The 27,385-nt window shown below is 36.6% G+C and overlaps 1 protein-coding gene across 1 annotated transcript in view; it reads right to left on the bottom strand.

Moving 5' to 3' along the window:
* Positions 1 to 6,705: 6,705 nt before the first annotated feature.
* Positions 6,706 to 27,385, bottom strand: part of LOC104166570 (chromosome unknown open reading frame, human C9orf84) — a gene marked incomplete at its 5' end in the record, with an annotated part of 33,623 nt that continues 12,943 nt past the window's right edge. Inside the window, 13 exons of the mRNA XM_009706549.1 lie at positions 6,706 to 6,806; positions 9,161 to 9,718; positions 9,933 to 10,104; positions 11,248 to 11,397; positions 12,736 to 12,867; positions 13,888 to 13,981; positions 14,880 to 15,001; positions 15,912 to 16,023; positions 17,794 to 17,899; positions 18,388 to 18,566; positions 19,170 to 19,239; positions 20,669 to 20,741; positions 25,573 to 25,760. Of these exons, the coding sequence (XP_009704851.1) occupies positions 6,706 to 6,806; positions 9,161 to 9,718; positions 9,933 to 10,104; positions 11,248 to 11,397; positions 12,736 to 12,867; positions 13,888 to 13,981; positions 14,880 to 15,001; positions 15,912 to 16,023; positions 17,794 to 17,899; positions 18,388 to 18,566; positions 19,170 to 19,239; positions 20,669 to 20,741; positions 25,573 to 25,760 (2,057 nt within the window). The remainder of the gene's footprint in view (positions 6,807 to 9,160; positions 9,719 to 9,932; positions 10,105 to 11,247; positions 11,398 to 12,735; positions 12,868 to 13,887; positions 13,982 to 14,879; positions 15,002 to 15,911; positions 16,024 to 17,793; positions 17,900 to 18,387; positions 18,567 to 19,169; positions 19,240 to 20,668; positions 20,742 to 25,572; positions 25,761 to 27,385) is intronic.

Here is a 27,385-nt window from a genome sequence, read left to right as displayed (position 1 = left end):
TATCAGGTAATACAGTCACAGATAGCACGACAACAACTCTGATTTGAAACTCAAGTCTGAGGAGACCTGATAGTTTATGCCGAGTTCTTGGTAGCGAACCCTGCTGGCTCTGCAAATTTTCTGTTTCTTTTAGGTGCGGCAATTGAAGCTTGTCTTTTTCCTACAGCTCTTTCTAGAGGTGTTTTGTTTATGGGGTTTTTTTTCATTTGTTCGGTTGGGTTTTGTGTTTGAGCAGCTCTAGGGTCATTAGCAGCATCCAAAATAAGAACTGTCCATGACACACAGCAGTGTTTGACACAGCTGGAGAGAAAAGCCAGTCACATGCCCAGCTTGAAGAAGTGAGACAAAGCCGTGGCAGTTCAATGTGTTCTGATGACTAGCTCACAGCTTAAGCAAGAACCTTGTCTTCAACGTCATACTGCAGTTCATTTGGCTGTCTGTCCCTAGGCTGTTTCTGTGTTACTGTTGGTACAGCACCTAAAGGATTGGAACAAGAGGAGCTGAGGCAATCTGTAATTGCATCCCTCGTAACCTTTTTCAGCACATGTCTAAAGGATGAGATGCTCCCTACACTCTGTCTGCCTTTGTGCCCTGCGTTGCTTGTAACTGCCTAACACCTGCAGGGTGGCTGGGTGACCATCCAGCATTTGCAAATCTTTGGGATCCAGTTCCGTGGTTCCCACTCTTGTCTCTCCCATCTGTCACACAGGTGTCAGTGACTGCAGTAGGAGGAAGAAAGGCCATGTGTGCTGGCACTCTTGAGCAGGATCACACCATAACTTTTGTTGGAAAATGGTATTTCTTCAGCATGACAAACAAATGTGGAAGTAGGATGTAGGATATTCAGAAGGAATTACTATTCTTTAAAAGAAAAAATAAAAATAATTCCTGCAAAAGAGCTGAAAAAACTACAGGGAAAGGAAGAACCAGTGAATTCTGTTCTTTCTTTGAGAGTGCTATCAAAGTGAAAACGAGTGTTTTCTTTAAGGGCAGAATTTAAACTAGAACAGAAAGTACTTGCAGAATCTTCCCCTTCCTCCTGCCAGGGTTCCTGAGCTTGCAGTTGTGCTTATGCCTCACCAATAGCGTGGTTTTGATTGTTGCTACATAGGTTTGAAAAAACAGGATTGAACCTGAAGAAAGAGAACAACTGAGCATAAAATGCTCTTCTGGAAAAACGTGGCGAGGGGTGGGAAGCACAAGCAGAGGATCTTCTTAATTTAGGTGCTACACTTAATTCTTCCTGCAAATAAGATAAAATCAATAGTGACTGTTGCATGTGTTCTGTTATTGAGGCAGCCTTTCTGCTTTTTCTTTTTTGTGTCTCTATGTGTGTATGTGTGTATTCTAGGATTCAAGTTTGATTGCATCATCCAGACAGGGTATGAAACATTTTCTCAAACGAGTTTCATGGTTAATTTATGATATTTTTAGAAATGTATAGCTCAGCCCAAGATGTCATTTAGTAATCTCTTGCTGATAGATCAAATATCTAGTTTATTATTATTTAGTTATCTTAGGATCATAAAAAAGACAGCAAAGTCAAAAAGCCAATTAAAAAATTTTACAATATTCAAGGATGCCAGCATCCAACAAAGGAAAGTGGTTATTCAGTTTTTCTCAGTGCAAAGGAGTTTTTGTGTTATCATTTGTAAGAGAAATGTATCAGCTTAGGAAGACAGCATTTAATAAACCTTTTTTTTCTCTTATAGGGAAGGTCATCAGAGAGTTGCCATCAAGCATGACATGAATAACAACTTCCTTCACAAGAAAAGTCTTTCTCTGTGTCCTGACTTTTGTGTGGCTAAAACAATGACCTAGATATTTATCTGATTGTTCTTGTGTACCCGTACTTCACTAGATTTTGCTAATGTTCTTAAAGTTTTTTAATGTAACTCTTACTCTTCATAATCATCACCATTGTTACTACAGTGTGCTAACTATACAAATATTACTTGAGAAGTTTACATCTTAGAAAAGAAAAACACATGAATATTTACCAAATTACTCTTATCTTGGCAAACTGTTACACCAGAATGATAGCAAAACCTATTTGTATTTTCCAAAATAAAACATCCAAAAAGTGAATCTTTAAAGTATAAAACTAAATGCTGTTAGTACTGAACTAAGGTTCTTGGGGGGGGGAATTGTGCTTCCATTAGCAAGACCTGGAACCAACTACAGATTTTTTCAAGTGCATCTAAGTCTGTTAATGACACATCTTACAAACTGCTGGACACAATGTGTAGCACAGGCTTGATTCCTAAGGCATGTTTCTTACAAAACTTCTGATCTATAATACTTCTCCTAATTCGTATTTGTAAAGGTACTGCAGTGGTGGAATTTCCTTGACATGTTTAAAATGCAAACAGACACTAAAAATCCATGAACACCCAAAGATGCTTGCATGCATAATTATCAAGGTTTGCAATACACAAAACTTACTAAAATGTGCTTTGTCGTTTGCCTTCAGTTTTTTATAGAGCACTTTTACAAGGACAACTAACTTTTTTAATAGGTTTTTAATTTTGTCTACTTTCTGTTGTTTGTATTAATCTTTTAGAAGTTTGGAAATAAAATTCCTTTCCCTTTTGAACTCATTGTTTAATTGTAACAAAGAGCAGTTATTGTAATGAAAAGGATGCTTTAATTTTGCAGTGGGAAGGGAGGCCTCAAGCTATTTGGCTTTTTGGGAAGAGAAGGTTGTTATTGATTTTTAGAAAACGTGTCGTCTTAATAGAAAAATCCTATTTTGTGGTGCATTATGGTAAACTGTGGTAAATACCATTTTTGTGGTGAATAGTAACAATGTTATCAGGCTTACATGTTTTGAAACTGTAAGGAAGAACTTTGCAGTCTGAGTATTTAATTTTCATTAATGTTAACTGAAATGGAGCAAAGAGTGTCCTTCAGGCAGTTCAATCTTTGTCAAAAAATTTTCAAGCTTGCTGTCCTGCAGGAAGACACTGAAATGAGAGTCATAATACTGCCAATATGTATTGTGCCTCTAAACACAGATGAGAACATCTTTCCTCAAGAGCTCTTCTTGGCTCTAGCTTCCTTTCATTGTAGGTTATTTGAATATGGCAGTTTTTCTTTCAGTACTTGACATGTGCCCACACCACAGAAGTCTAGAGGAAGCACAGTTATTCTTACTTGCACAGAGGTGATCAGAGGCTCAGATTGAGGTCAAAATGCTTAAATCTGGGAGGGTGGGAGAGAGATGAGAGTAGGCATCAAACGTCTTTGAACAGCCAGCATCTGGCTGCTGGCCACTCCCACCCAGGCAAGCCCTTTGTATTTTTTACCTCCTGCAATAAAGCCTCCCCCTGTCCCCACATCTGTTTCTCTCCCCAGGACACCCTTGCTGCATATGCTTTCTGGCTTAGCATCCTCACTTGGAACTTGGGTTCTGGAGTGCTTGCTGAGCTGGCATGAGGAGCTACCAAATTACAGTGTGCAGCAGAGAGCAGCCGCTGCTAGCCAGCCAGTCAGCTGCTGTTGTCTCTTGGTTGTCCTGCCCAGTTCCATGTGGTATCTTTCAGCTGGAGCACCACGGTCAACATGTATTGGAGGAGGAGCAGCACTGTGAGCATACGGCAGGTCCTGACCGCATCCACATCTTGCACCAGCAGTGGGTAGAAAGACCTGTGAGATGGATCTAGAGCGCTCCCCCCTGGTGTACCTGTGAGCATGGTGGTTATTTTGCAGTCTCATGGGAGGAAGACATGGATTTGTCTCTTCAGAGGAGTGTGCTTGCCGCACCCCTTTGCTCTCAGGGCAGCTTGTGGCTGAGCTGCTGGGTACAAGCAGGGAGAGGGATGACAGCAATGCCACCTCTGCCCTCCCCAGGCACAGTCTGTGGCAGAAGTCGGGTGTTGGAACGAGCTCCAGAATATGGCTGGTTGGCGTTGAGGCTCCTAGGTTCCTGTGGGGAGTCAGTTTTATGAAGCGTGCCACTGCTGGTTATTGTGTGTGGGCTAAATGAAGCAGCCTGCATCTTAGCAGCTCAGCTTTTGCAGGTCCTGTTGTTTGAGCTAACTGAGGAACCTGACAAATGAGCCTGGGCAGCTGTTTGCTTATGCAGGCAGCAGAACAGGGTGTCTCTTACTGTCCCCGTCAACAGGACAATGTCTCATCTCCAGCTGCAGGTGCACCAGGGTTTGCACTGATTTGCTTAACTGAACACTGGGATGGCTTAGACAGGGACAACCCCTGCTCTAACAGATATAATCTGCAGTGGGGTGGACAAGTGTGGACAACAACATCTTGGCTTCCTTTATGAAAGACCATCCAAGAGGGCTGCCTGCTGAGGTCTCAACTCTCCACACACTGCACAGAGGCCTTCATACCAGTCTCATGGCAGCAGATCCCACAGGATGCCCACAATAAAGCCAATTAGGTGAGTGCAGACATCTGTATGCTAAGTGCCTCACACAAGCCACAAGGCCCCCTTTTCTTACCGTCTAACAGCAAGGTTCCCCTCCATCTACAGGTGCCACCTGCCTGGTCACTAAGCAATTTACAAATTTGATCCAAGAACTAAGTGTCCCTACCTGCTGACGGAGGACTGGTGAGGAATTGTTGTATTGCATCTTTTTGTCTGAGAATTAGCTGCTCCCTAATTCTTAGTTACAAATCATTTGGGGCAGGGGGACGACAAAGTGCATCTTTATAGTGCAATAGTAATTTTCCTCCACATTCAACAGATGGGAGTAGGAAGGAGAATGTCACACGTGATAAATTTGTCAATGTACATATCTGTGAGAGATTGAGAGTCATAAACAAACAAATACAGTAAAAAACAAGTGGTCATTGCAAGCCCTTTTCCTTATTTTCTACTACGCTGCCAGTAACTAACTGTTCACTGACATCTTTTTCTTCTTAATGGAAACTTAATGCAGGCAGCACTTGAATTTTCTTTACTCATTTAATGTAGGCAATATGCCTTTATTTTCAAAGAAGTGATCTGTAGATCATCTGAGCTAGTTTTCATGAACGTAACTGTTGATGTGAAAGTTCTGGTGTCAGCCTTTGCCTGTGGGAAAGGAGAACATAAATACATAGCTTGGCAGTGGCAGCTATAATTTTCTCCACTGTGGTCATCTGTGACTGAGACTTTGTAGAGCTGCACTCTTAAAAGAACAGATTCCTGGGCCTGGCAGTTTGGAAGACAGTTCTGAAAAACAGCCAAACCCATGATGCAAAGAGATGGAAAATGGTTAGGCCAAGTGACCACAAAAATGGGCCAGAAATAGTAAGCAAGCAAACTGCAATTTTTATTTAAGTCTTTCTCTTATTCTGGGCAAAACAGGGAAATGCTAGCTTGTTTGCAATTCTACTAGAAGTCTTTTTATGCTACACTTGAAAGGTGTTTTCTAAAGTCTTGCAAACAATTTGGGTACAAATAATTTGGGGATATTACTGTGAACTAAAATTGCTATTAGTGCTGTCATCATAGCTTTTAGGAATTCTCAGCTAAAATCAGCACTCCATTTTCTCTGAGACCAAAGGTTTCTCCCTTAAGTGCTGATTTTATTTATGCAAATAGTGAATATGCACTTAATGAAGGTTCAATGTCAAGAAAGTATTTTTGCAAGCATAAATAATATTTTTGCAAGCATAAACCATAAACTTGGTGGTTTTTCCTTTTTTTTTTTTTTTTTTTTTTTCCGTGCTGTTACTGCATCAAACTTAAAAAGATTTGTGAGTTTGAAAACTGAATCATCTCAGCTGAAGGCCACTGAACACACACTGACATTCTGGAGCTGGCAGGCATGCCTGTGCAAACCATGTGGGCGTTCCTGCAGTTACTGTCTACCATTGCTCCCACATATATGTCCAGTTTTGTTGCCAAATCTTTTGATGGAAAGTGAGGGTTTGGGTACTAGTTTCTCCTCTCCTGCAATTCAGATGCCTTTTTTTTTTTTTTTTTCCCCTTCAATCTCTTACCCCTTCCAGCCATAGCCTATATTATCTGGCACTGCCTCCCAGATGACCCTCATCTCCCTACTTGCTGAGGCACTGTAGCAGGCTGAAAAATGTGGATGCCAACAGATGGCCCCCACCAGATCATGCAGAGAACTAGGGTCACAGTTTAGTTCTCTGAATCAAATCTATTAGAATCCTAAATTTCAACATATCTTTCACATGTTGGCCATAAAACAAATAGGTTGTTTCTGTAGATTTATTATGATTAAAGGCAGTTCAGGAACTTATCACATAGTTTCTAAAGGTGCTGTGAGAAGGAAAGAAGTAGAACTGAGCCCAAGGGACAAATAAAAAGGGTCATGGCTGTAAATGAAAGAAAGCTCTAAGACTTCATGAGCAGCCCTCAGATTCCAGCAGATCTAGTCCATCTTTAAGTTTGGAAAGCTGCATGCTCAGGGAGCAAACAAAAGGTGCCTTGAAAACTTTATGAGCTTCAATGTCTGGTTTTTTTTCATTCATATTTTATTTTTTGTATAAGGAATGATAAAGTACCTTTATATCACCCATGAGAACAGAGAAGCACTAATTCTCCAAGTTCAAGGAACTAGTCTGTTCAGTAAAATTTTAAAAACATACAAAAGAATCCTGAATTAGTAAGGATTCCCAAATGCTAATTTCTCTCTAAAAATGAACAAAAATTTATTTTACTCTATTTCCCTTCAAAGAGTTTAGGAATTTAAAAAAGTAAGTGTAGGATGCAAAACCCTATTCCATTCAAAAGAATTTAAGACGTGTTTGTCCATCACTTCTTCCAGGGACTCTTTCATATGTCAGTCTCCTTTTTTTGAACTCTGGTACTTCTGCAAATCCTGAATCTGGAAAAGAAGTGGAAAGAAAATATATGTATGATAAACTACAAATACAACATATAGGCAGATTTAACTATGTGTTTCTCAGAAACAGTAACGCACTTGAGCTTTAACTAGTATGCTCTATATGAAAAGTATCAACTGCCATAAAATTAAATGTGTACAGATTAATATTAACTACTACTAACTTACTACTACTGATCAGTTTTATGCATATCATCTTGTAATAATAATACAGGACCTTATACAAAATAAATAGATCAACCTGTACTATGCTTAACCACAATATTTCAGTAAGTATTTCACTGATATTACACTCAGAACTATTCAGTAATTGTGAAAATTAATTCTTTTTAACTAGAGACATATTCATGTTTCTAAGTTAAAAAAGCTACTTACATTCTTGAGATTCAAGTATTTTTACAATAAATTATTTGAGTAGTTGCTTATTAGAAATAAGTTACTGTAAGAAAATTCTGTTTAGCCTTTTACAAAAAGTATTGTCAGAAAACTTTAACACTGACCTAAGGATTTCTTCTGTTCCAGTGGAAATACTGGCTTGGCATATTGGCATTAATTGTTTGTGGTTTAATAAAAAAGTTTGATCTAAAACCTGAAGAAATCCCTGGGGGTTCCCAATGTGTCTTTTTAACTTGACTCTGTACACATTTCTTAAACTTAGGATTTCACATTTCTTAAATTTGGGACTTCAGAATGCTTTCACTGTATGTAAGGTGTTTTTTTGCATTAGCACGCACAACTATTTAGTATACTTACTCTTCCCCTGACTACTGAATAATAAAGTAAAAGAAGCTTATTCTTCCAAGATCTAAACCAAAAATAACTTTTTCTTTTTTTTTATTTGATTCAGATTTAAGTATACCTTTGCCTTACTGGACAAGAGAATTACAGAAAGCTTATCAGTTGAAGATCACAATGTTTTCAGAATACTGTAAAATGTACTGGAAGAACCTACCCTGATCTCTACTGAAACTATTGTATTTAGAATTTTATACTATCAGTGCCAGTTACAGGTTACCGAAATATTGTTAAGTACCCAGCAATACTCCAGGTCTCAGTTTTAATCCCAATGGAGAGGCAACAGGTCTGTTCAGAGTTTCTGTATGAACATTTTAATTTACATAGGTTGAAAATTAAAAGCAGTTCACCATGTCCAATTAACTTTCCCTCTCTTCCATAAAGCTGCCTTAAGCAGCTCATGAAACATAATGGTATCAACTAATTACTTGTGTTTTCATGAATGAGTCTGATCTAATTAGCGAAAGCATTTTAATGCTGTGCTGACCTTGCTGTACCACCAAGAGATTTAATGACAGGCAGCAACAGAGAAAATATAAATTAAATCATCTGTACTAGGAGTTAGGCACTTTATTTAATAAGTTCAACCTTGGATTTTTTAAAGAATGTGGCACACCACCCATAGGGAAGCAGTGGAATTAAAAAATACTACAATATACAATACAGCAATACTTAGTCTCACAGGGACTAGTGATGCTTTCTTACTTTTAAGACTCTGTGGATATGCATTATGGCTTATCAAAAAAGGTCTCAAGCTAACTATGTTTGAGAAAGTAAACTAGGGATAAGAAAACTACAAAAAACAGAGAAGCCTGAAGATTTTACATAAGGACTGTATACACTTTCAGGGTAAACAAAGTTTTGAAGTACACGCTATACCACCTATTTGAAGAAATATGCTTTGGAATGATTTCAAGATGGGGAGTTTAGCACTGGAGACATTAGCTAAAAAAAAAGTACTCCAAGAACAAGGGAACCTTATGAAACCAATTTAGAAAGTTGTCAGAGTGAAATTCTTACTCCATTAACATCAACAGAAAACACAGCCATTAGTAGTATCTACATTTCACCCTCTGAATATGCTGAATCTCCTTTTTGTCCTTTAGAGAAAATACTTTCTAGTGATTTCTTCCCCCTTTTGTCCAAACCTATGTTTACAAAATAATCTTTCCCATAACTTTTAAAATGATTCTGGCATGTTTATTATGCACATTTCAGGAATTGTCAAAGAGAGAAGAGGCTGACAGACAACTACACTTTTCAATATTTTACTAAGGAAAAATAGCATCAGTAGCACAATTTCTTTTTTTTTTTTTAAATATTCTTTATGCTCCAAACAGAAAATAGATGTTTAGGAACCTTTTATCAAAGAAGAAATACATATGCAAGTAAGTTTTTTAGTAAAGGAAACATGGAACTGTTTGGTTGGATTGGATTTGACAACTATTTGAAGAAAATACAAAATGTAGGCTTACACAGACTCCTGTTTCCACTCATGTTACAAACAGAGTTTCAGCAAATTCTGCTTGCTTTGGACATACCTGTTGTATTTTTTTCTTTTGTCCATAAGAATGGTGGACTTCGTTTTATCTTTCCTTTATATTCTCTACCTATTTGGTGAAAATTCAGACCCTGAAGCTCATATGGGTCAACAAATAAATGAGAGAGAAAATCATCAGGTGCAAATGAATCACATGGGCCTGTGGATGCAGAATCATTCCATGGGGTCTGGTCAATCAGAATTTCTGCGCTCTTAAATGTTGTGTCCCTAAATTCTTTTAGAAAACTCTTAGAGCTCTCCTGAGATGCACAGTGGCTAGAAGTTGCAAAGAAATCCTCTTTTTCAGAGTTTTTGGAAGAATGATGAGAGTCATAGTGTGTCCATAAAGGCTGTCTTTGAACACGAAGAGAATTCGTAACATTGAGGTGAGCAAAATCTTCACAGTCCTTTGGCACAGCAAAGAAATTCTGCTTCGTCCTCCTAATTACTTCTGAAGAACATGATTTCTTTTGTATATAGCTTGGAAGATTAGAGTCAAAAAAACACTGATGATGATTCAATGGCGGAATTAAGGCTTCAGAACTCATATCAGATGTTCCTGCTAGAGAAAAATTTGAACGATTCTGGAGAATGAAAAATCAGCTTATTTCTCTACATTTTACAGAAAACCAAGATGCCATTGAGCATTTTGATTGCAGTGTGTCTCCTCAGAATAACTGACCTTTCCATGATCAGAAGATAAAGATTCTAATACACTCAGATTTTCACTTGGTTTCAAAGAGACACATTTTCCTAGTAACTGAAGATATTACCTGTGGTGTTTTGTGCCTTGCCAAGCAGCTGTAAAGACTGATGATTTTGTTTATAATCTGGATAGAATGTGCTGAAGTTATTCTGTTTTTCTGGGTATGATGCACCTTTCACTGCTGTTTCTAGTGGAGCAGCAGCATTTAGCCTGTATAAAGACGTCATGTCACTAAAATGCTGGAACCAAAAAAAAGAAGATATTTGAGGAGTGTTTATAGTACATGTCTACACTGTAAAATATGAAAAGTTAAACCAGTTGCTAGGACTCTAAGATGTGTAACTTTTTGTTTACTAGAAAGAGAAAAAAAGACTTACCAATATGGGAGAGGCATGTACAGTAGATAATGTGCAACCTGTCTTAAATCTATAAGCAGAGTAAGTAATAACCTGTCTCTTGAAACACAGGAAAATCAATACCTTAATACACTTTATTCTCTTTCATTAATTCAGGACTGTAGAAAGTAGTGTCTGCAATGGATTGGCACATATCATACATCATAGAGGAGTTAAACTGATGAGATCTTCTTCTGTTTTTCAGTGAGCAAACATGGCTTTACACATATGCAGTTATTACAAGTTGATATTCAGTGCCCAAATATCTGTTCTCTTCCTCCTTCACGTTAACTGAATACTTCTGATGTGGAAGATTGTCCTCCCATTTTCTTAACTGATAAAAGCTGTGTATTTTTTATCTCATTAGCTCACTATAAGCAGTCTATAATTTTCCCAGACTTGGCCCAACTGAAACAATAGGAGCACACAATTCTAACTGCAGACCGGACACTTTAGTGAATGGAATTCGTCATCTTAATGTCTATGGCTCTTTCAAATGCTTAGTACTGTGAATTTATAAGTGGTGGGTTTATTATTGTGTAACAAAATGGAAGGGAGGAAGGCAGCAAGGGAAGGGAGGGAGGGAGGGAGGGAGGAAGGACAAAGTTCCTGGAAATAATTAATTGGAAAACATTTCTTGTATTTGGACAACATATCAGCTTGTACGCTGATACAACACTTGATACGATGAAGCTTGAAGAGGAAGCTGATCAAATCAGTATTTTTACGGTTAAGGAAATGTTCTAATCATCTTCACACAAACACAATGGTGACTTGACAAAATCTGCTGAGAATTAGCTAGCTCAACATTTTAGATATGAACGATATGCTAAAGCATATAATTGCTATCATATGCTAAAGCATGTAACTAATTTTTAAATGATACCAGCAAATGTGCATGTAGCATCAGATGAAAAAAAACAAACAACAACTGTATTACAGGAGTGCAAAAAGATTGATCTAATACATAAATCAATTCTGGCCAACCTTTAAAACTTTTTTTGGAACTTCTGGCAGAAGTTCCTGAAGTTGATCAAAGCTTGCAAGAAACAATCTGTTCAGCGAAGATCCCTTCTTTAACATAAACTGAGCAACCAGAGGGTTGATAGATGGAAAAGTAAGCAGGCATTTCTCTGTCTGGAAATGGAAATTATTTTGTTAGATTGATACCTGACAAACTCTTTTTCCTTCTCTTATGTTTCTACAAAATGACAGCCCTAAGAATAGGTCATACAGCATATCATAGAAACAGAGCTTTCAAACAGCGCACTTTTATAGCCCAATGAAAACTTTTTTTACTACAGATGTAACAGTGTTTCGTTTTTGCAAAAGAGTAAGTTCTGCACAATAGTTTGATAAAAAGCAAGCAGAGTCTAAAGATATTTCGGTTCTAAAGGAAGAAACCAGTGAATCATGTAAACCTGATTTGAAAACACATTACCAGATTTACCGTTTATTCTCCATTTTGAAGAGGATTACTTAAGTCAAGATAAACGGACAAAGCTGGTTTTGTCATACAAAAGTTACATTTGTAAGCAGCAATGAGACAGGTGCCAAAGGCAGGAGTTGCCAGAAGGAGGCTGAATGTCACACAGAGGGCAGCAAATTGACAGTTGTAGCATTTTAAGAATGTCAGCTTCCAGTTTCTGACTTTCATAAAGCTCTGCACTCAACGGATGCCAGGATCTAACACCTTTAATAGAGACAAAATAGAATCAATGACTTGTCTCAGTTTTTTATCAGTATCCTTAACCTCCAAATTGGAAAACCTGTAATCCGATATCCCACACTTGAAAGGCTATGCCAATACCTGCTTTAAAATGCTTCTGAATTTTGCAAAAGCCACAAAGAATCTCCGCTTTACAAGACTTCAAATCTTCCACATAAAATGAACAAATCCATATGTTTAATTTGAAAACCTTAATACACAAATTAAAGAACATCATATATTTGACTGTGATTGATGGATCTGTTCCAGCATTTATTGTAAATATCCAATATCAACTTCTGTATGAGAAGTTAAACAAATTTCTATTATCTTGTATTAAAGCAAGCCTGTAAGCCATGCCATTGACTTCAGTAACGGATCAGCACTGATGAATTTGGCTTCCTGCCCAAGTGAGCCATTGTATGTTTGTCTTTTACAATTTGGATAGTTTTTTAAACTTGGTGCCTCAAACTGTAGAACTGTACACACTGGCCGGCAGATGTAGAGCATGAACTTCTCTACTGGTTAATTGTGAAAGCAGAGGGAAAGTCCAAGTTGCACCTAACTGTGCTGGCAAGGATAATGGAAACATTATAGAGATATGTGTGTGTACATATATATATGCATATATAAAAAAATATGTGTGTGTATATAAAATAATGCTTACGTTAATAATATATTTTAAGGAAACAACAAAAAAACTAGAACTTTATAAGTCTGAGAAACAGGAAGAAAAACAGTTTAATTTAATGGAAAGATAAGCAAACCTCAGATGGCAAGACAGAAAGCCAGGATTTGTCCAACCACTCATGAGGATTGACATTAGATGCTATCAAAATGTTGTCAGTAATGTGACGAATTATCAGTGCTGTCTCTTCAATCCCTGGCATAAGAACTACCTAGAAGTGGTACATAATTGCTTTGGTTAAAATCTACAGCAAGGAATGTCTTCATTTGCTACAGAAGTTAAATGGGAAAGCTTAAAGGTGACCCTGAACACAACAGCTGGTAATGTGGAATAATTAAACCTGATCCATGCTTATCACACAGAGGAACGCCAACATCTGACCACTAGCCTGGCTGCAAATTACACTCCTTATTTATGCAAATCCTATGTAGGTGAAATTGGTTCATCCTACAGGTCTTTTATATGTTATCAAGTTTATGGGCATAATATGAGTTCATAATAAAACAGGTAATTCTGAGATGCCTAATATAGTTTAAGAAGACCTATAACACTTTGAAGGTGTAAGTAATTTCCACACGAACTACATTGCTGAGTACATGGAATGAAAAGAGCTTTGTCCTCTCTTTAACCTTCATTTAACCAGATATATTTGAAACAAATTTTAACATGCAAATAAGTAAAAAATTGCCTAAAAAGATGTTATTTCATGCAAAAGAAATAAGTTACAAGTTGATGAACTTGGTAAGACAATGAAATTTTTGTCCCATTTTTTGATATTAATTATTCTAGATACTGTATTTTCTGACTTATAATGAAAAAACTTACTTTATCTTGCCACATTAAAAAAAAGCAAACTAGCTGACAGCAGAGAAAATGACACTTTCTTTTCTTCTGCTACATTAGTAACATAATATTAATCTGAAACTTCAAATTAAGACATAAGCAGGATTAATACAAGTTCTAATAATTTATAAAATTAAAGGCACAATCTCATTTCTTGACTCCTAGTCATAAAAACACTTCAGCTGCTATTTCAGTCTGATTCAACTTGTACTGGAGTCAACACAATCTTTTCACTGACTTCAGCAGTGCTGAATCAAGCTCCTCTCTCTTATTTTAGTTATTTTGAGCTATGTTATGTTTTTGATGTAGAATGCATACTTGATTAAGCACTTGAGAAATATCATACAGTGAAGAGTAAAACAGAAAGGTTGTTACCAAAAAAAATTACCTTCACTTCAAAGACTTCTGACTTTTGTGTAAGTCCAATTAGAGTGGCATAAATTAAAGCAAGGTTAAGCAGAGTATCTCCCCTGAGACTGTACCTATAAAACAGTTTCATTGGACTGTTAATATTTAATATGCACATGTAATAATTCCAAAATGTTTGTTCCATGTGTTAATAAATGTCTGTTTCATTTCCTGGAATTCAGAATACTAGTATAGTTTGAGCATTAATAGCTGTGAAAGGAGAACTAGGATACATTAAGTGATTGAGTGCTGAAGGATGCACTGTGAGAAAGAAAATGGAGTCAGCCCACAGCGAAGCAAGCCTAGCCTGAAGCAAGACTGGATCAGGGTCAGTCACTGCAGAAAAAACATACAGAGAGGAAAGGTGATGCATGGAAAATTTACCACTTGCTCATAAAAAAAAAAAACTCACTATATGTAATGAAGGAATGCTTATGAACTATATCAACAGCAGCTGTGCTTCCATAGCAAAAGAAGAACTACAGATGGATTGGAAGAACACTTGAAGAATGTCTTCCTGTCACAAATCATATACAGTGATGCTAACCCAGTAATTTGTAACCATGTATTTCTAGGGGTTAATTTACTTAAAACAGTTATAAAGAATAATTCAAGTGGGTAATATCCTTAGTCCTGTGAAATTTCTGGACCTGTTGATTCAAAATATACCTCATATAAAAAAAAACACATAAAAGCCATCTTTGCTAAATTTTTGGGGGTCTCCAGCGACCACTGTGACTTCTGTCATACCACTGAGTTTTTCAGTAGGAGCATGACAACACTATAATTAAGTGAAAAGTCCAAAGCACATTAGAAATACAAGCTTACAATATTCATATTGTTCTAAGAGAAATATGTTCCTACAGAGAAATTCAAAGAACAAGGAGGGTTAGCTTGTTCTAATAAGTAGCTTCCTTTAGGGATAAGTTAATTTTAAAAATACCAAGATAACAAAAGAATTTAATAACTTACTCCAAACTCACTCTTCCTCTGGAATAGAAAACAATCCAACAGCACGTATATTGGAGCGATAATGCCATCAGCTTTGATATTACATCATCACAGGATTTCTCATAATGTAGTTCTTCCATACACTACCATAAAATTAATATAAAAAGTAAAAACTAAATAAATAAATTACCATGGTTGTCACAAACTTTTAATGTGCATCGCTGTATTATGCAGAAGTTAGATCAAATATAAATACAGCTAAATAATATAGGTATTAAAGATACATAAGGGAGTCAGGAAAACTACGTTGTACTCCCAACTTTTATTTTGTTTGACCTTCAAAAAGCTGATTCACTGCTTCATGCCTCTTTTTCCCTCCTGTAAAAAGGAAACACTGCTGCTAACTTTTTAGGATGTTCTTAAGATTTTTGAGAATGTTAATAATGCAAAATATTGTTACAAACCTCTGAAGTACTTACTTAACTTACACAAATCATATTATACCTACAGTGAATATATATAGTACAACATCATTAATTGCAGTAGCATTTGCGGTAGCATATAGGAACGTCTGTGTTGTGCTTGCAATGCTAGTTGATTATTTTATTCTTTATCTATCTTTTTTACTTTTTGTTAAAAGTAGGACAATTTATTTTCTAGACTAATTCAGATAACTATCATCTGAAATGGGAGGAATTAACATGCACACTGTTAAGATAATATAATCATAGATAAATTTAATTGGTCGTTACAATATTGCTTTATACAACTTTATTTTCAAGTATGCATCCTTTAACTACATTTAATACAATCCAATCTCAGGTCAAATTTTACATTTCTGTGAAGAAATGTAGGTACAGACATGAGATTATTTTAAACTAGTCAGACTGGCATGGACAGAATTTTGGAGTTAATGAATTTGGAAATAATTGGAAACAATGCATGAATTAAATATGATTATGAGGAAGAAAAGGTATGTTAGAAGGCTGCAGATAAGGTCTAGAAGTAACTCAACGCATAACAGAATTTGGACATACTAGTTTCACTTTGTACCTGCAAAAAGATAGCAGTAGATTCATCTATTGTCAACACAACGTATCGATCCGTACTTCCAAAAAGCCTTAAGGAGTAACTACTGCTTCTTTCAACAAAGGTAATGCTGTACCTGAAGAAGTCAAATTATTTTATTAAATCTCAGTTAAGCAACATAATAAGATTTTGTTAAAGGAAGTGAATAACATACATCTCTTCATATAATTTAAATTACACTGTCTTTTCATACCTTGATCTTTCTCAAATGCTCAAGTTCACTTTAAGACACATTCGAAAAATACATATCAGTGTAGCAGTGACTGAAATATTACTGGATTAATTCAATTATGTTGCTAATCATACTGAATATGACCTTGATATACACAGCCTTTGAGTTTACAAAAAAAGATGGAATACAGAAACTAAGATTGATAAATCAAGACAATATACTTAGATACTCTTTTTGAGTAATTAAATGTATATTGCATTTCTTTTCTGCCTTTCATGATCCTGAAGCACAGGGAAAGCAAACTGAGTGAAAACTCCCTGACTGCCATTGGTATGATCCTAAATTTTTCTGAGTGAAAGAGAACTGCCAGCAGTACAGCATTCTGTTATCTGCTGTGTTAGCAAAGACTCACTGAATGAACATCACATGCTTACAGCTTTCGGGGAGTCTTGGCTGACTAAGAGGGGAAGTTAAGAGACAATCGTCACACTACTTGGCCTCATCCCTAGGAAACACAAGAGACCTAAACCTGAATTTGCTGGCAGGAAGTCCTCTAGAAACTTGTATGGACAGTGTATTCAGATATTAACAAAAAAGTGACCTGTAAGCTTTTCTGAAACTATGCAGCTCTTTGCTCACCTGTTTGATTACTTCACCAGTGCTAAAAGAAACTACTGAGAAAGTACCAAAAAGCATTCGTGGCTATTTAGCTTATGATCAGGCTGAACAGAGAATTTGAACCAGTCAGAGTTTAAAAGTGCATGCCAAATTCAATGTTCAAATTTTAAATGTCAAACATATAAATTTTTTTTTCCTATTGAACTCTAATCAGACACAGCTCAAAAATGGCTTCACAGTTGACTTGAGGATACAGCAAGGATCAAAACTGGCAGGTTTCTTCAGCAACATGGTGAAATCCACCATCTGTATCTCTGGTACTATGTTTAAGAGATGCTGCTGCTCTGTTTCCAATTTCTTTTTTTTTTTTTTTTTTTTTATTCTCTGTGATAAAAGGTACTTTTATCAGGTATTTATGATTGTGAAAACAAAATGCAAGAAAACTATGTCAAAGAAAATAATACATATGTGCAATGATTTACAAACATGAAAATTTTTGTACAGGTTAAAGAGTATTCAAAATTAAGTGAATATTAGATCTGAATTTTACACATAAAGTAGTTTTTTTTTTTAACTTAGCTTCTCCCAAAAGCTGTGATGCATCAGAAAATGAGACTGTTTTACTGTTGTTTAGTTTGGGTTTTTTAGCATAGCCCCAGTAGTTAAAAACCAAAAAATCCAAAGGCAATTTTTATAAAGAATTAAATACACAGTCTTCCAAGCAGCAAGAATCACTAAAGGAAAAAATTTTTAGAGATAAAATTATGTTTTTCAGGGAAAAATAGACAATTAAAGTTGTTTTGATTAAAACTGCCAGCTCATTATTAAACAAATTGGCCAATTCCATTCTGGTTGACATCTGTGTGAATCTATAGAATTAAGCTATCAACTTCAGCAGAAAAATTTTCTTGTCTCTCAAAATGCTAGTAGTGCAACTGTAGTAATGTACCTGATAGCCAAGCAGATGGCTACTCCATGATATAGTAGGACAAGATACATGTCCTGGAAAACTGCAAATAAATATTTAGTAAGATTAAATAGGTTATTTTCACTTACTTGGATTCCAAAAGCTGAAGAATATCTGGCATATTAAGAAGACCTTCAGTTGTCACAAATACATATGGAATCTGTACCTCCAGAAGAAAAGAACCACAGTGATTCCCTGAAACATAGCAAAAAACCTAAAGATATGTTTAAGTATTTAAATAGACATATCTTTTAGAAATGCAGCTTTTATTCATACCCATAAAAATGCTTCTATTATAAATTTTTTCAAAATTAAACTCTTCTGAATCTCTTTGAAATGAAGCTTTAATTTATATTCTATTAGATCTACAGTGACATTCCCTTGGGATAAGGAAGGGTGGATACAGCTTGTAGTAACTGTAAACAAGCTGTGAACTTGGCACAAGTCTTTTATCAACCAACATTTGCTACTACAGCCTGCCCAAAATTAAGTTCATACCCTAAGAAAAACACCTTCCTACCTTGCTGCATAGATCAACCAGATCTGTTTGCTTAGCTTTAGCCTTCATAATTTATTACTCATTCTCTTCCACAGACATATTAATGTAGCATTCTAGGGAACAGAAAATGCTTTCCTTTCATATGCCAGCCCAATTGTTTTTCACAATTCTGGAGAGCACTTACCCATTTGCATTGTTTCAGGAAGGGTGGTTTTAAAAGTCATGTAAGTAACATTCAGATTTTTGCACAGATTTTTCCAGCAAGAGTTTTCAGAATAATCATATTCCATTACTAATGAGAAATGTGTCCAAGGGAAGTCAGCTCCAATTTGCTGATTATGTACAATAACACAGGAATATCTACTAAGGCTTAAAAAACCCAACAAAATATTAATAAAATTAATTTCAGGTAGAATTACTCAGAAAAAAATAAACACATTTTTAATTTTGAAGAATAATCACTGTTTAAAGTCTGTTTACAAAAAAGTATTTACCCTTCCTGAATTTAAAACTGTAATTTCTTTTAAAATTAATTTAAAGATTAAATGCTGTACTTCCCCCCTCCAGTTATCTACTTGAAGTATTCATATTTTCCTGCAATGTCATAATTTGTCATTATTTCTTTTATGCCCTTCCCCCTCACCTTTTTCTCTTTCTAAAACATGTAAAACAAACATGTTTTTCTACACATTTTTCTAAACAAGTTTTTCTAAAACATGGAAAACAAAATAAAAGGTTAAAAACATGCAATTGCATGTTTTCTAAAAGTTCCTCTGAGCCTCACCACTAAGCATTTTACTAGAATTTGGACAAAATTCTCCCCTCCCAGAATGAAGCTGTAGTTCTATATTCTGAAATTTTCACTCCAGACTGAAAGTCCATGGAAATGAACAAAAGTAACAGAAGTTTCATTGATGTTAGACCTGTGTAAAGACTTTGCTCTCAAAAATGAAGAATTTAACTTACTTGCTTATGATATATTTACAATCTAAAAAGGTTCTTTTTTTCTCTGAATTCAAATCCACAGCTTTTAAACCTGCATAAAAAGAATTAAAACCTCAATCAAATAAATGAGCCTCAGTGGGTACGAATCAATACACAGCAGTAAGCAGCAAATGTGGAACAACACAGGATATTAAAATTTTATGTATTACATTGTCTGTCTTGATGAAGTCCTACACAATTTCAGTTTGCATTGCACTGGTGGGTATAATGATTTAGAAACCTCCATTTTTGAACCCAAGGAAGAAGTAAAGTGAACAAGTTTCAAGTCTCGCAAACTCACAATCCGATTACCTTAAAATGAAAAATTAAAAGCTAGCACAAAAGGAAGCATCTTTGCCCCTTTATCATTTAAACTCCTTTACACTTTCTGTACACTTCAAGTTTTACAAGTACGACTGGAAGTTGTAGCTAAAAAGGGATATTTGTGTAACACAAATGCCTCTTTTCAAAAGTTTAGTTAGTTAGATTGTCCTGTGTTTTCAACCAAGTCTTAAGATCTTAAAACAAATAAAATACTTTTCACTAAATATTATTATTAGTAAAAGCACTGTGAACATGCCTCCTCCCTTTAAAAACATTCTAAAAGACAGGCTTTCTTCTTTTAAGAGCACAGGAAATTTAACTTTATTTTTAAAGGCAAAAGAACAATACAATATATGACACTGTTCAAGCAAGGAGGAGTAACAAAAATGGGTTTAAAAAAGCAATATAAATCAGTGGCTTGCTCTAAACATAAGTACAGGCTCAAATAACAATCTTCCTGAAACATGTTTGTTTTACCACCTGAATCTGCAACGTTGAACAAAAATTACTCACAGGTAAAATGATTAATTGATGAAAGTGCTGCTTGTATCAGTGGGGGGCTGTGATATTACAAACAGTATTTTTTTTTTTTTCCTGGAGTTTAATAGATTGCTACAGCTTATGCTTACACATTTAGCAAATTAGCCAACAAGGTCAGCAACAGATGGCTAAGGGAAATCATGATCTGTACCTAACAACTCATTTAAGGTTCTATGCTAGGGAGCTTAGTTAAGACTTCTAAATTCTAACTGCTCTTAATAAGCTTGTAAGGAAGAAAACTTGTGACCACCAATGAGCTGAAAACAATGAGACAATCTGACCAAGACAATAGATGCAATAATAATTAGGCAATGGACAGGCCACATCTCCTTTGTGTTCAGTTAAATAAACCTTTGACTTTGACAGATGAACTATCATTCTCTTGCAACAGGAAAAAAAATCACACCAGAATCTTACTCAGAGGAAAATAAACTTACAAGAAAGAAAAAAGGCTGATGGAAGAGTTCAGAAACAGAAAGTATAAAAATATATAGAAAAGTTCCTGATGAGGAGAAAAGGGAGAAACACGTGCAAACAGCATACAAACAGGAATGCAGCAAAGCACAGAACAAAAGCCACTTTTTCTTTCAAAAACACACATAAAAATTATCATTTACCTTCTACTCTAGATAAAGTGTGAATGAGGGCAGCTTTTTCTCTTTCAGAGTCCATCCTTGCTATGATTAGTATCTGGAAGAAGACAAGTAAAAGAAACTCTAGTACTGTAAAAAAAAAAAATGTTCTTTCAGCCTGCATACATCTTTCTTTCTCCTTTACACAGAAAGCACAAGATTGACTAAGCAGGTGGCAAAAATGGAAACCTTGCAGTTTTCCAGGATGACAACCATAGAATATCTCAAGTTGGAAGGGGCCCATAAGGATCACTGAGTCCAACTCCCTGCTCCTTGCAGAACTACCAAAAATTAAACCACAGGACTAAGAGCACTGTCCAGACGCTCCTTGAACTCTGACAGGCTTGGTGCTGTGGCCACTTCCCTGGGGAGCATGTTCCAGTGACCAACCACCCTCTCAGCGCAGAACGTTTTCCTAATGTCCAACCTGAACTTCCCCTGATGCAGCTGCATTCCCTTTCCTCATGTCCTATTGCTGGTCACCAAAGAGAGGAGATCAGCACCTCCCCTTGAGGAAGCTGTAGACTGTGACGAGGTCACCCCTCAGCCGTCTCTGCTCCAAGCTGAACAAACCAAGTGACCTCAGCTGCTCCTCATAAGTCTTGCCCTCAAGGCCTTTCACCGTCTTGGTCACCCTCCTCCGGACACACTCCAACAGTTTGATGACCTTCTTACATCGAGGTGCCCCAAAGCGCACACAGGACTCGAGGTGCGGCAGCACCAGTGCAGTGCAGAGTGGGACAATCCCATCCCTCGGTTGGCTGGATGTGCTGTGCTCGATGCACCCCAGGGCACCCTTGGCCCTCTTGGCTGCCAGGGCACACTGTTGACTCATATTCAACTTGCCATCAACCCAAACTTCTAGATCTCTTTCCGCTGGGCTGCTCTCTAGCCTATCATCTCCCAGTTTGTATGTATAACCAGCACTGCCCCATTCCAAGTGCAGAATCTGGCACTTGCTCTTGTTAAATTTCATATGGCTGGTGATTGCTCACCTCTCTAGTCTATCCAGATCTCTCGCTAAGGTCTCTCTATGCTCAAGGGAGGCCACAGCTCCTCCTAGTTTAGTATAGTCAGCAAACGTGAAGTACATTTGAGTCCTGATCATTTATAAAAACATTAAAGAGCACTGGCCCTAAAATTAAACCCTGGGGAACCTCACTGAGGGCTGGCCGCCAGCTTGATGCAACCCCATTTACTGTAACTCTTTGAGCCTGATCTGTCAGCCAATTGCTCACCCAGCGTATTACAGACTTGTCTAACTGTGTGCTGGATGGTTTATCCAGAAAGACACTGTGAGAGACAGTATCAAAAGCTTTGCTGAAATTCAAAACCACCACATCTACTGGCTTCCCTGGGTCAATGAGGTGGGTGACCTTGTCATGAAAGGAAATTAAGTTGGTTAAGCAGGACTTTCCCCCGTGAACCCAGATGGCTATGACCACTGACTGTGTTGTCTCTCAGGTGGTTTTCGGTAACTCCCAGAATAACCTCCAAAATTTTACCAGGCACTGAAGTGAGACTGACAGGCCTGTAATTACCAGGGTCTTTCTTTTTGCCCTTCTTGAAAATTAGGACAACATTTGCCAGCTTCCAGTTGACTGGGACCTCTCCAGACTCCCAGACTGTTGAAAAATAATGGAGAGAGGTCCCGCGATGGCATCAGCCAGGTCCTTCAGTACCCTGGGATGAATCCCATTCGGCCTCATAGACTTATGTGCATTCAGTTGGAGCAGCAAGTCTTGAACAAGTTCAGGGTCAGCTGCGAGTTTATCATCCCCCCAGTCACTGTCTTCTAACACAGGGCTCCTAGGGTCCCAGGGCCCATCATCAGTGTTGAAGACAGAGGCAAAGGCGGCATTAAACATGGAGTCCTTTGTCTATGTCCCTATTTGTGAGGTGATTGACCTCATCAAGCAACAGATCAATGTTATCTCTGATTCTCCTTTTCCTGTTAACATACTTTAAAAAGGTCTTTTTGTTGTCCTTCACAGTGCTGGCCAGCTTGAATTCTAACTGAGTTTTGGCCACACAAATTTTCCCCCTACAGTGGTGAACAGCATCTCTGTAGTCCTCTCGTGTTGCCTGTCCTTGCTTCCAAACGTTCGTACACTTTGCTTTTCCATCTAAGTTCTAGAAGATCTCTGTTCAGGCAAGCTGGCCTTATGCCCTGCTTGCTTAACTTCTGACACTTTGGAATTGCCTGCTCCTGGGCTCTTAAGAGATGGCTCTTAAAAAGTGATCAGCATTCGTGGACCCCAGTACTTTCAAAACCAGGTTCCCAGAGGACCTTACTAACTAGCTCCTTCAGCAGCCCCAAGTCTGCTCTCCCTATATCCAAGGTCAAAGTTTTGCTGGTGGTTTTTGTCCTGTCATCAATGATTTGAAACCCAGGTGTATGTGAGAGAAACAATATTATAGAAGACATCAGTATAGGAATTCAGTTTTATGAACAAAGCTGTTACAGAAGAAATCTTAAAGTGGAATATTTGATTCAAAGTAAAAATGCTATTCAAAGATATTAAAGATGTTATACCACATTATTACTGTTGTACTAGACAGATTATTACTGTCACATTAGAGGCATCATCTCTACCGAGGCAAAACTTAAACGGAAGATATCTGGAGGGAGGTACTGGAGGAAGGTGCTAGATGTACTACTGAACTAATTAGAAAGATTTTCCAGAACACAGATAGGAGTACACTGAAGTGTTCCTGGCACAGATTACTCATCTCTGAGACTCATTAAATACTGCTGAAGATGAAAATGTTGAAAAGTATTAGAATCTATTAAACTGACATAGTTTTAAAAAGAATCACTACCAGAGAAAGTGTTCACCTTGTCCACCATTTCAACTGATACAAACTGAACTTGTGCTACATAATCAAAGTATGTAAAGAAGAATATGTACACATACACAGAATTTACACCATACTTTCAGACAGGATGATCTCTGAACTCTTACGCCATTGTATAGACGCTTTCCATGGTGTACACAAGACTTCTAAGGAAGCACATGGCATTGTCTAACTCTTAAGATTTACAGATGCAAGATAATTGTATACGTAAACATTAACAGTGTGTTAGATCTTGTCAGAGAAGAACTACTGGGTATTGGCAGCCTGACAAGCTTAAGGCAGATTTCCATTTCCATATGCTGGTGCACAGAACGACCTGGCAACCCACTGGCTCCTTTCAAAGCAGTTTTGGACAACTGCATTTTAAAATGCAGACCTGCTTTTACACACATGATACAACAGTGTATTCATTACATGTTGTTGTGAGCTAGATGACATTTTTAGTCATGTTCTATCTAATCATAAGTACAAAAGATAATAAACTGAACTTTATTTTTTGTTTCATTGTATTCCACTAGCAACTTCTTGCTTACAAAGGAAACATCTCATTATAATCCTGCATTGATAATGATTCTGGCTAATAAAAGGATAACCAGATTACTATATTTCACATCATATTAACTGATGTGATAGAACAGGAAATGGCTTACTCAATACAACTTTTACTTCTTATTAAACTCAGAATACTCCTTTTGCCTATTCTGGCTCATTGAAACCTGTCTCTGAATGTTAGGGAACAGTAAACAACCTTATAATTTCGAATAAAATAATAAAAATTCTTACATTGTATGGTGCACGACCTTATGTTTAAGTCAAGCAAGCAAGTCAAAACTCAGGAGAGTTATAGTCAAAAGTTCTAAACTTCATTATCTAGTAGAGTTCAGGAGAAAAGCAAAATTGTCACTGAGCTGACACTAAGATGACAAAGTTGTCATATATATCCTAGTATCACAAAGCAAAATGTGTTACTCTTAAGAAGAAGAAAATCATGCTGAAATCAGCTTAGAAGGTCTATTGAAAGACAGATACCAAGACAATCAACACCAACATATTTTGGTTGCTTCATTTCCATTTTAAATTCCAAAAGGGTGTACAATAAGCTATTGTATTTTTCTTCTCAGGAAATTTTAATCAAAAGATGTTGAGAGTTCTTAGTACAACTCTTAACAGAAACAAAAGAAGAAGAAAGCTCCAGGAAGTGAAGTATGGAAAGAAGTTAAAATAAATGAAAGTAAGATTGAAGATTTGTCTTTTTTGGCTGTGTGTTCAGCAGCACAAATTCTATTCCAAACAATCAGGACATTAAAAAAATTACGTATTTTATCTCTTCTGTTTCATTATGTGATAAGTATTCTGCAAATAAATCATAAATACTCTGCAAAGGAAAATGGTGTTTTGCGCTGCATGGTATCACTCAAAATATTCACATATCCAGAAAAAAAAAAATAATCTTTGGATAACTTGAATCTCCTCCACAACTCTACCCTTCATGCCATAACTATCAGTTATGGATATTTGCTTCTTATATAATTATAATGCCAGAAGATTGGCCTGATACATGGGTTAAGCAGAGGTTGTCTATGGATTACAATACCCATATACTCCATGGTGTGTGTGCTCTGAGCTTGTACAAGTACACAATCCTGACTTGTGCTATGATTCTCTTTGCACAAGAAGATTGAGGCCTTCAAATAAAAGGTTATAATATAATTTTCAGTAAGTGATGTGATAAAATATACTTACCAGGGAACCAAATACACCTGCAACAAGATGAAGCCCTGGCAATGTTAAAACTCATATGCATGCTATTTCACTGATGCAACAAGGGGAGATTTGATCTAATAGAAATCTGCACTGCTCCTGATAGAGGTCTTAAACTTTATGCTACCCTTATTTAACAGATACTGTGAGTTGGAAAGGCAATTATAAGACTGTCATCCGTAAATCAACCCTTGTTGAAAGACTGTTTTATAATTATTCAGAGTTTGGAGCAGTTTTGTTTGTGTAGAGAAACTGTTTACATTGTTAACCTTAACACTGTGTTCCTCTCCATAACTTTGCATCCAATTTAACATTTGAGACTGAAGCTCTGTTATTTTGGGATTTGTTTCATGTTTTTTCTGGCTGCTGTACTGTACAATCTTCAACTGCCTCCAGATGTTATTCAAACAGGATTCTAAGATGTTTTTATAGATATCCTTTGCCTTGGACAAATAATCTGTTAATAAAGCAACAAAAGAAGTAACTGCAGTGACAAAAGATAAATGCCAAGGTTTGCGTTTAAAGTTTATGTGAATAACTTTATGTGAAGGTATCTTGCACAAAAAAAGAAGAAAATTTAATGGCTGACCAATATGGAAGGATACTATTACTACTAATCAGGTACATGTGGCTTTTATAAAACTGCTATAGCTCCTGTAGTATCTGCTATATCACTCCAGCGAGAATTACAGAACATTGAATTCTATAGCTGCAGATACCAGCAGCAGCACTGTTATATTTAACTAGTTTATACAGTTTATACTAAATAACAACTTTATTTATATTCCCACTGTCGAAGGCTTTACTTGTGTTTACTTGTGTTTTTACAGTGTGTTTTCACCACTCCTCATAATATCACAACTATTTTTCAACTCTGAATGATGGCTTTTGTATAAAATGCTGAACAATGCTGGGGTTATTTGAAAATGCATAAAGAAAAAAAATATATCTAAGATAGCTATGTGATGAACCACAGAGCACAGCACAACATCACAATAGTGAGGACTACAGGGCCTCTTTAGAATCTGGCTCAATTTTCTAAGTTTTTTTCAGATCTTTTTTACTTGTGCAGTTTCTTGTGTGAGGTGTTGCTGGGATCCGGAAGGACAGGTGCTGTGCAATTCTGACATACTATCTAGGAGTGCTTTCACTACAACAGAAGAGAGGAAGAAGAATTGCTTATTTGTCTCCCTCCCATCCTCCTACATTGTTTATAGTAATTGTAGAAAATAATTCTAATTAGGATTCTACTTCTATTTTTCTTCCTACTATTTTATTGCTAGAAATATTTAAATGAATACAAAATAATTTCTTTTCCTCACAGTTCCATTTATGGTAGATGTTTTTCATTTTACATCAATTTAAGGAAACACCCTCCATCAAGGGATAATTCAGAGTGACTGAACTTAGATGCTCTGAACCGCATTATCTCCCACAAAGGCAGAGGGAGCTTGACTTTCCTAGGGCACTCATAGAAGCGGACTTCAGCTCCTCATGAATCTAGTCTGATAGATCTATCTGAAAATTCACAGTACGCCACTATGGAAACTTGACAAGCATGGCATTATCATTTCAGGTATAAAATTGGTTTACAATGTATTTTCATAGTCCAAATCTGAATAGTGTAATAACAGAAAAGCTCAAAAAAAGCTTCTGTGTGAATCCAGTGCTAAGAATGGACTGTAACTTCAAACTTCCTGACTAATGATACGTTAGATAACATTTCATATTTTGCTTAAAATGCTCTCAGTTTTAAGTAGGTAATTTACAAGGAGCTCAAGAATATTTTTAGGTGGAAAGTGTTCCACACTCACAGAAGGTGGATTGTAAACAACAAAGGACCTGCCATTTTTGCAGGTTTCCACACAGGAACTCCAATGAAAATTTGTCATTCTGAGATATAAACCAACACCTTATATATGTGGAAGTTCACATGAATGTTTCTTAAGCAAAACCATGCAATAACATAAACAGTGGCATATTAGTCATGAACTGAGCATATATACTACCAAAGTACAATCTGCAGTGAATTAATTTCTAATGACAGAACAGAAATAAGGAAGCAAAGTGGGCTGAATATCA

The sequence above is a fragment of the Cariama cristata genome, unplaced genomic scaffold (assembly GCF_000690535.1).
Source record: "Cariama cristata isolate BGI_N322 unplaced genomic scaffold, ASM69053v1 scaffold10978, whole genome shotgun sequence".
Taxonomy (NCBI): Eukaryota; Metazoa; Chordata; class Aves; order Cariamiformes; family Cariamidae; genus Cariama; species Cariama cristata.
Note: the sequence above shows the minus strand (reverse complement) of the source record. Positions and strands in the feature narration are given on the sequence as shown.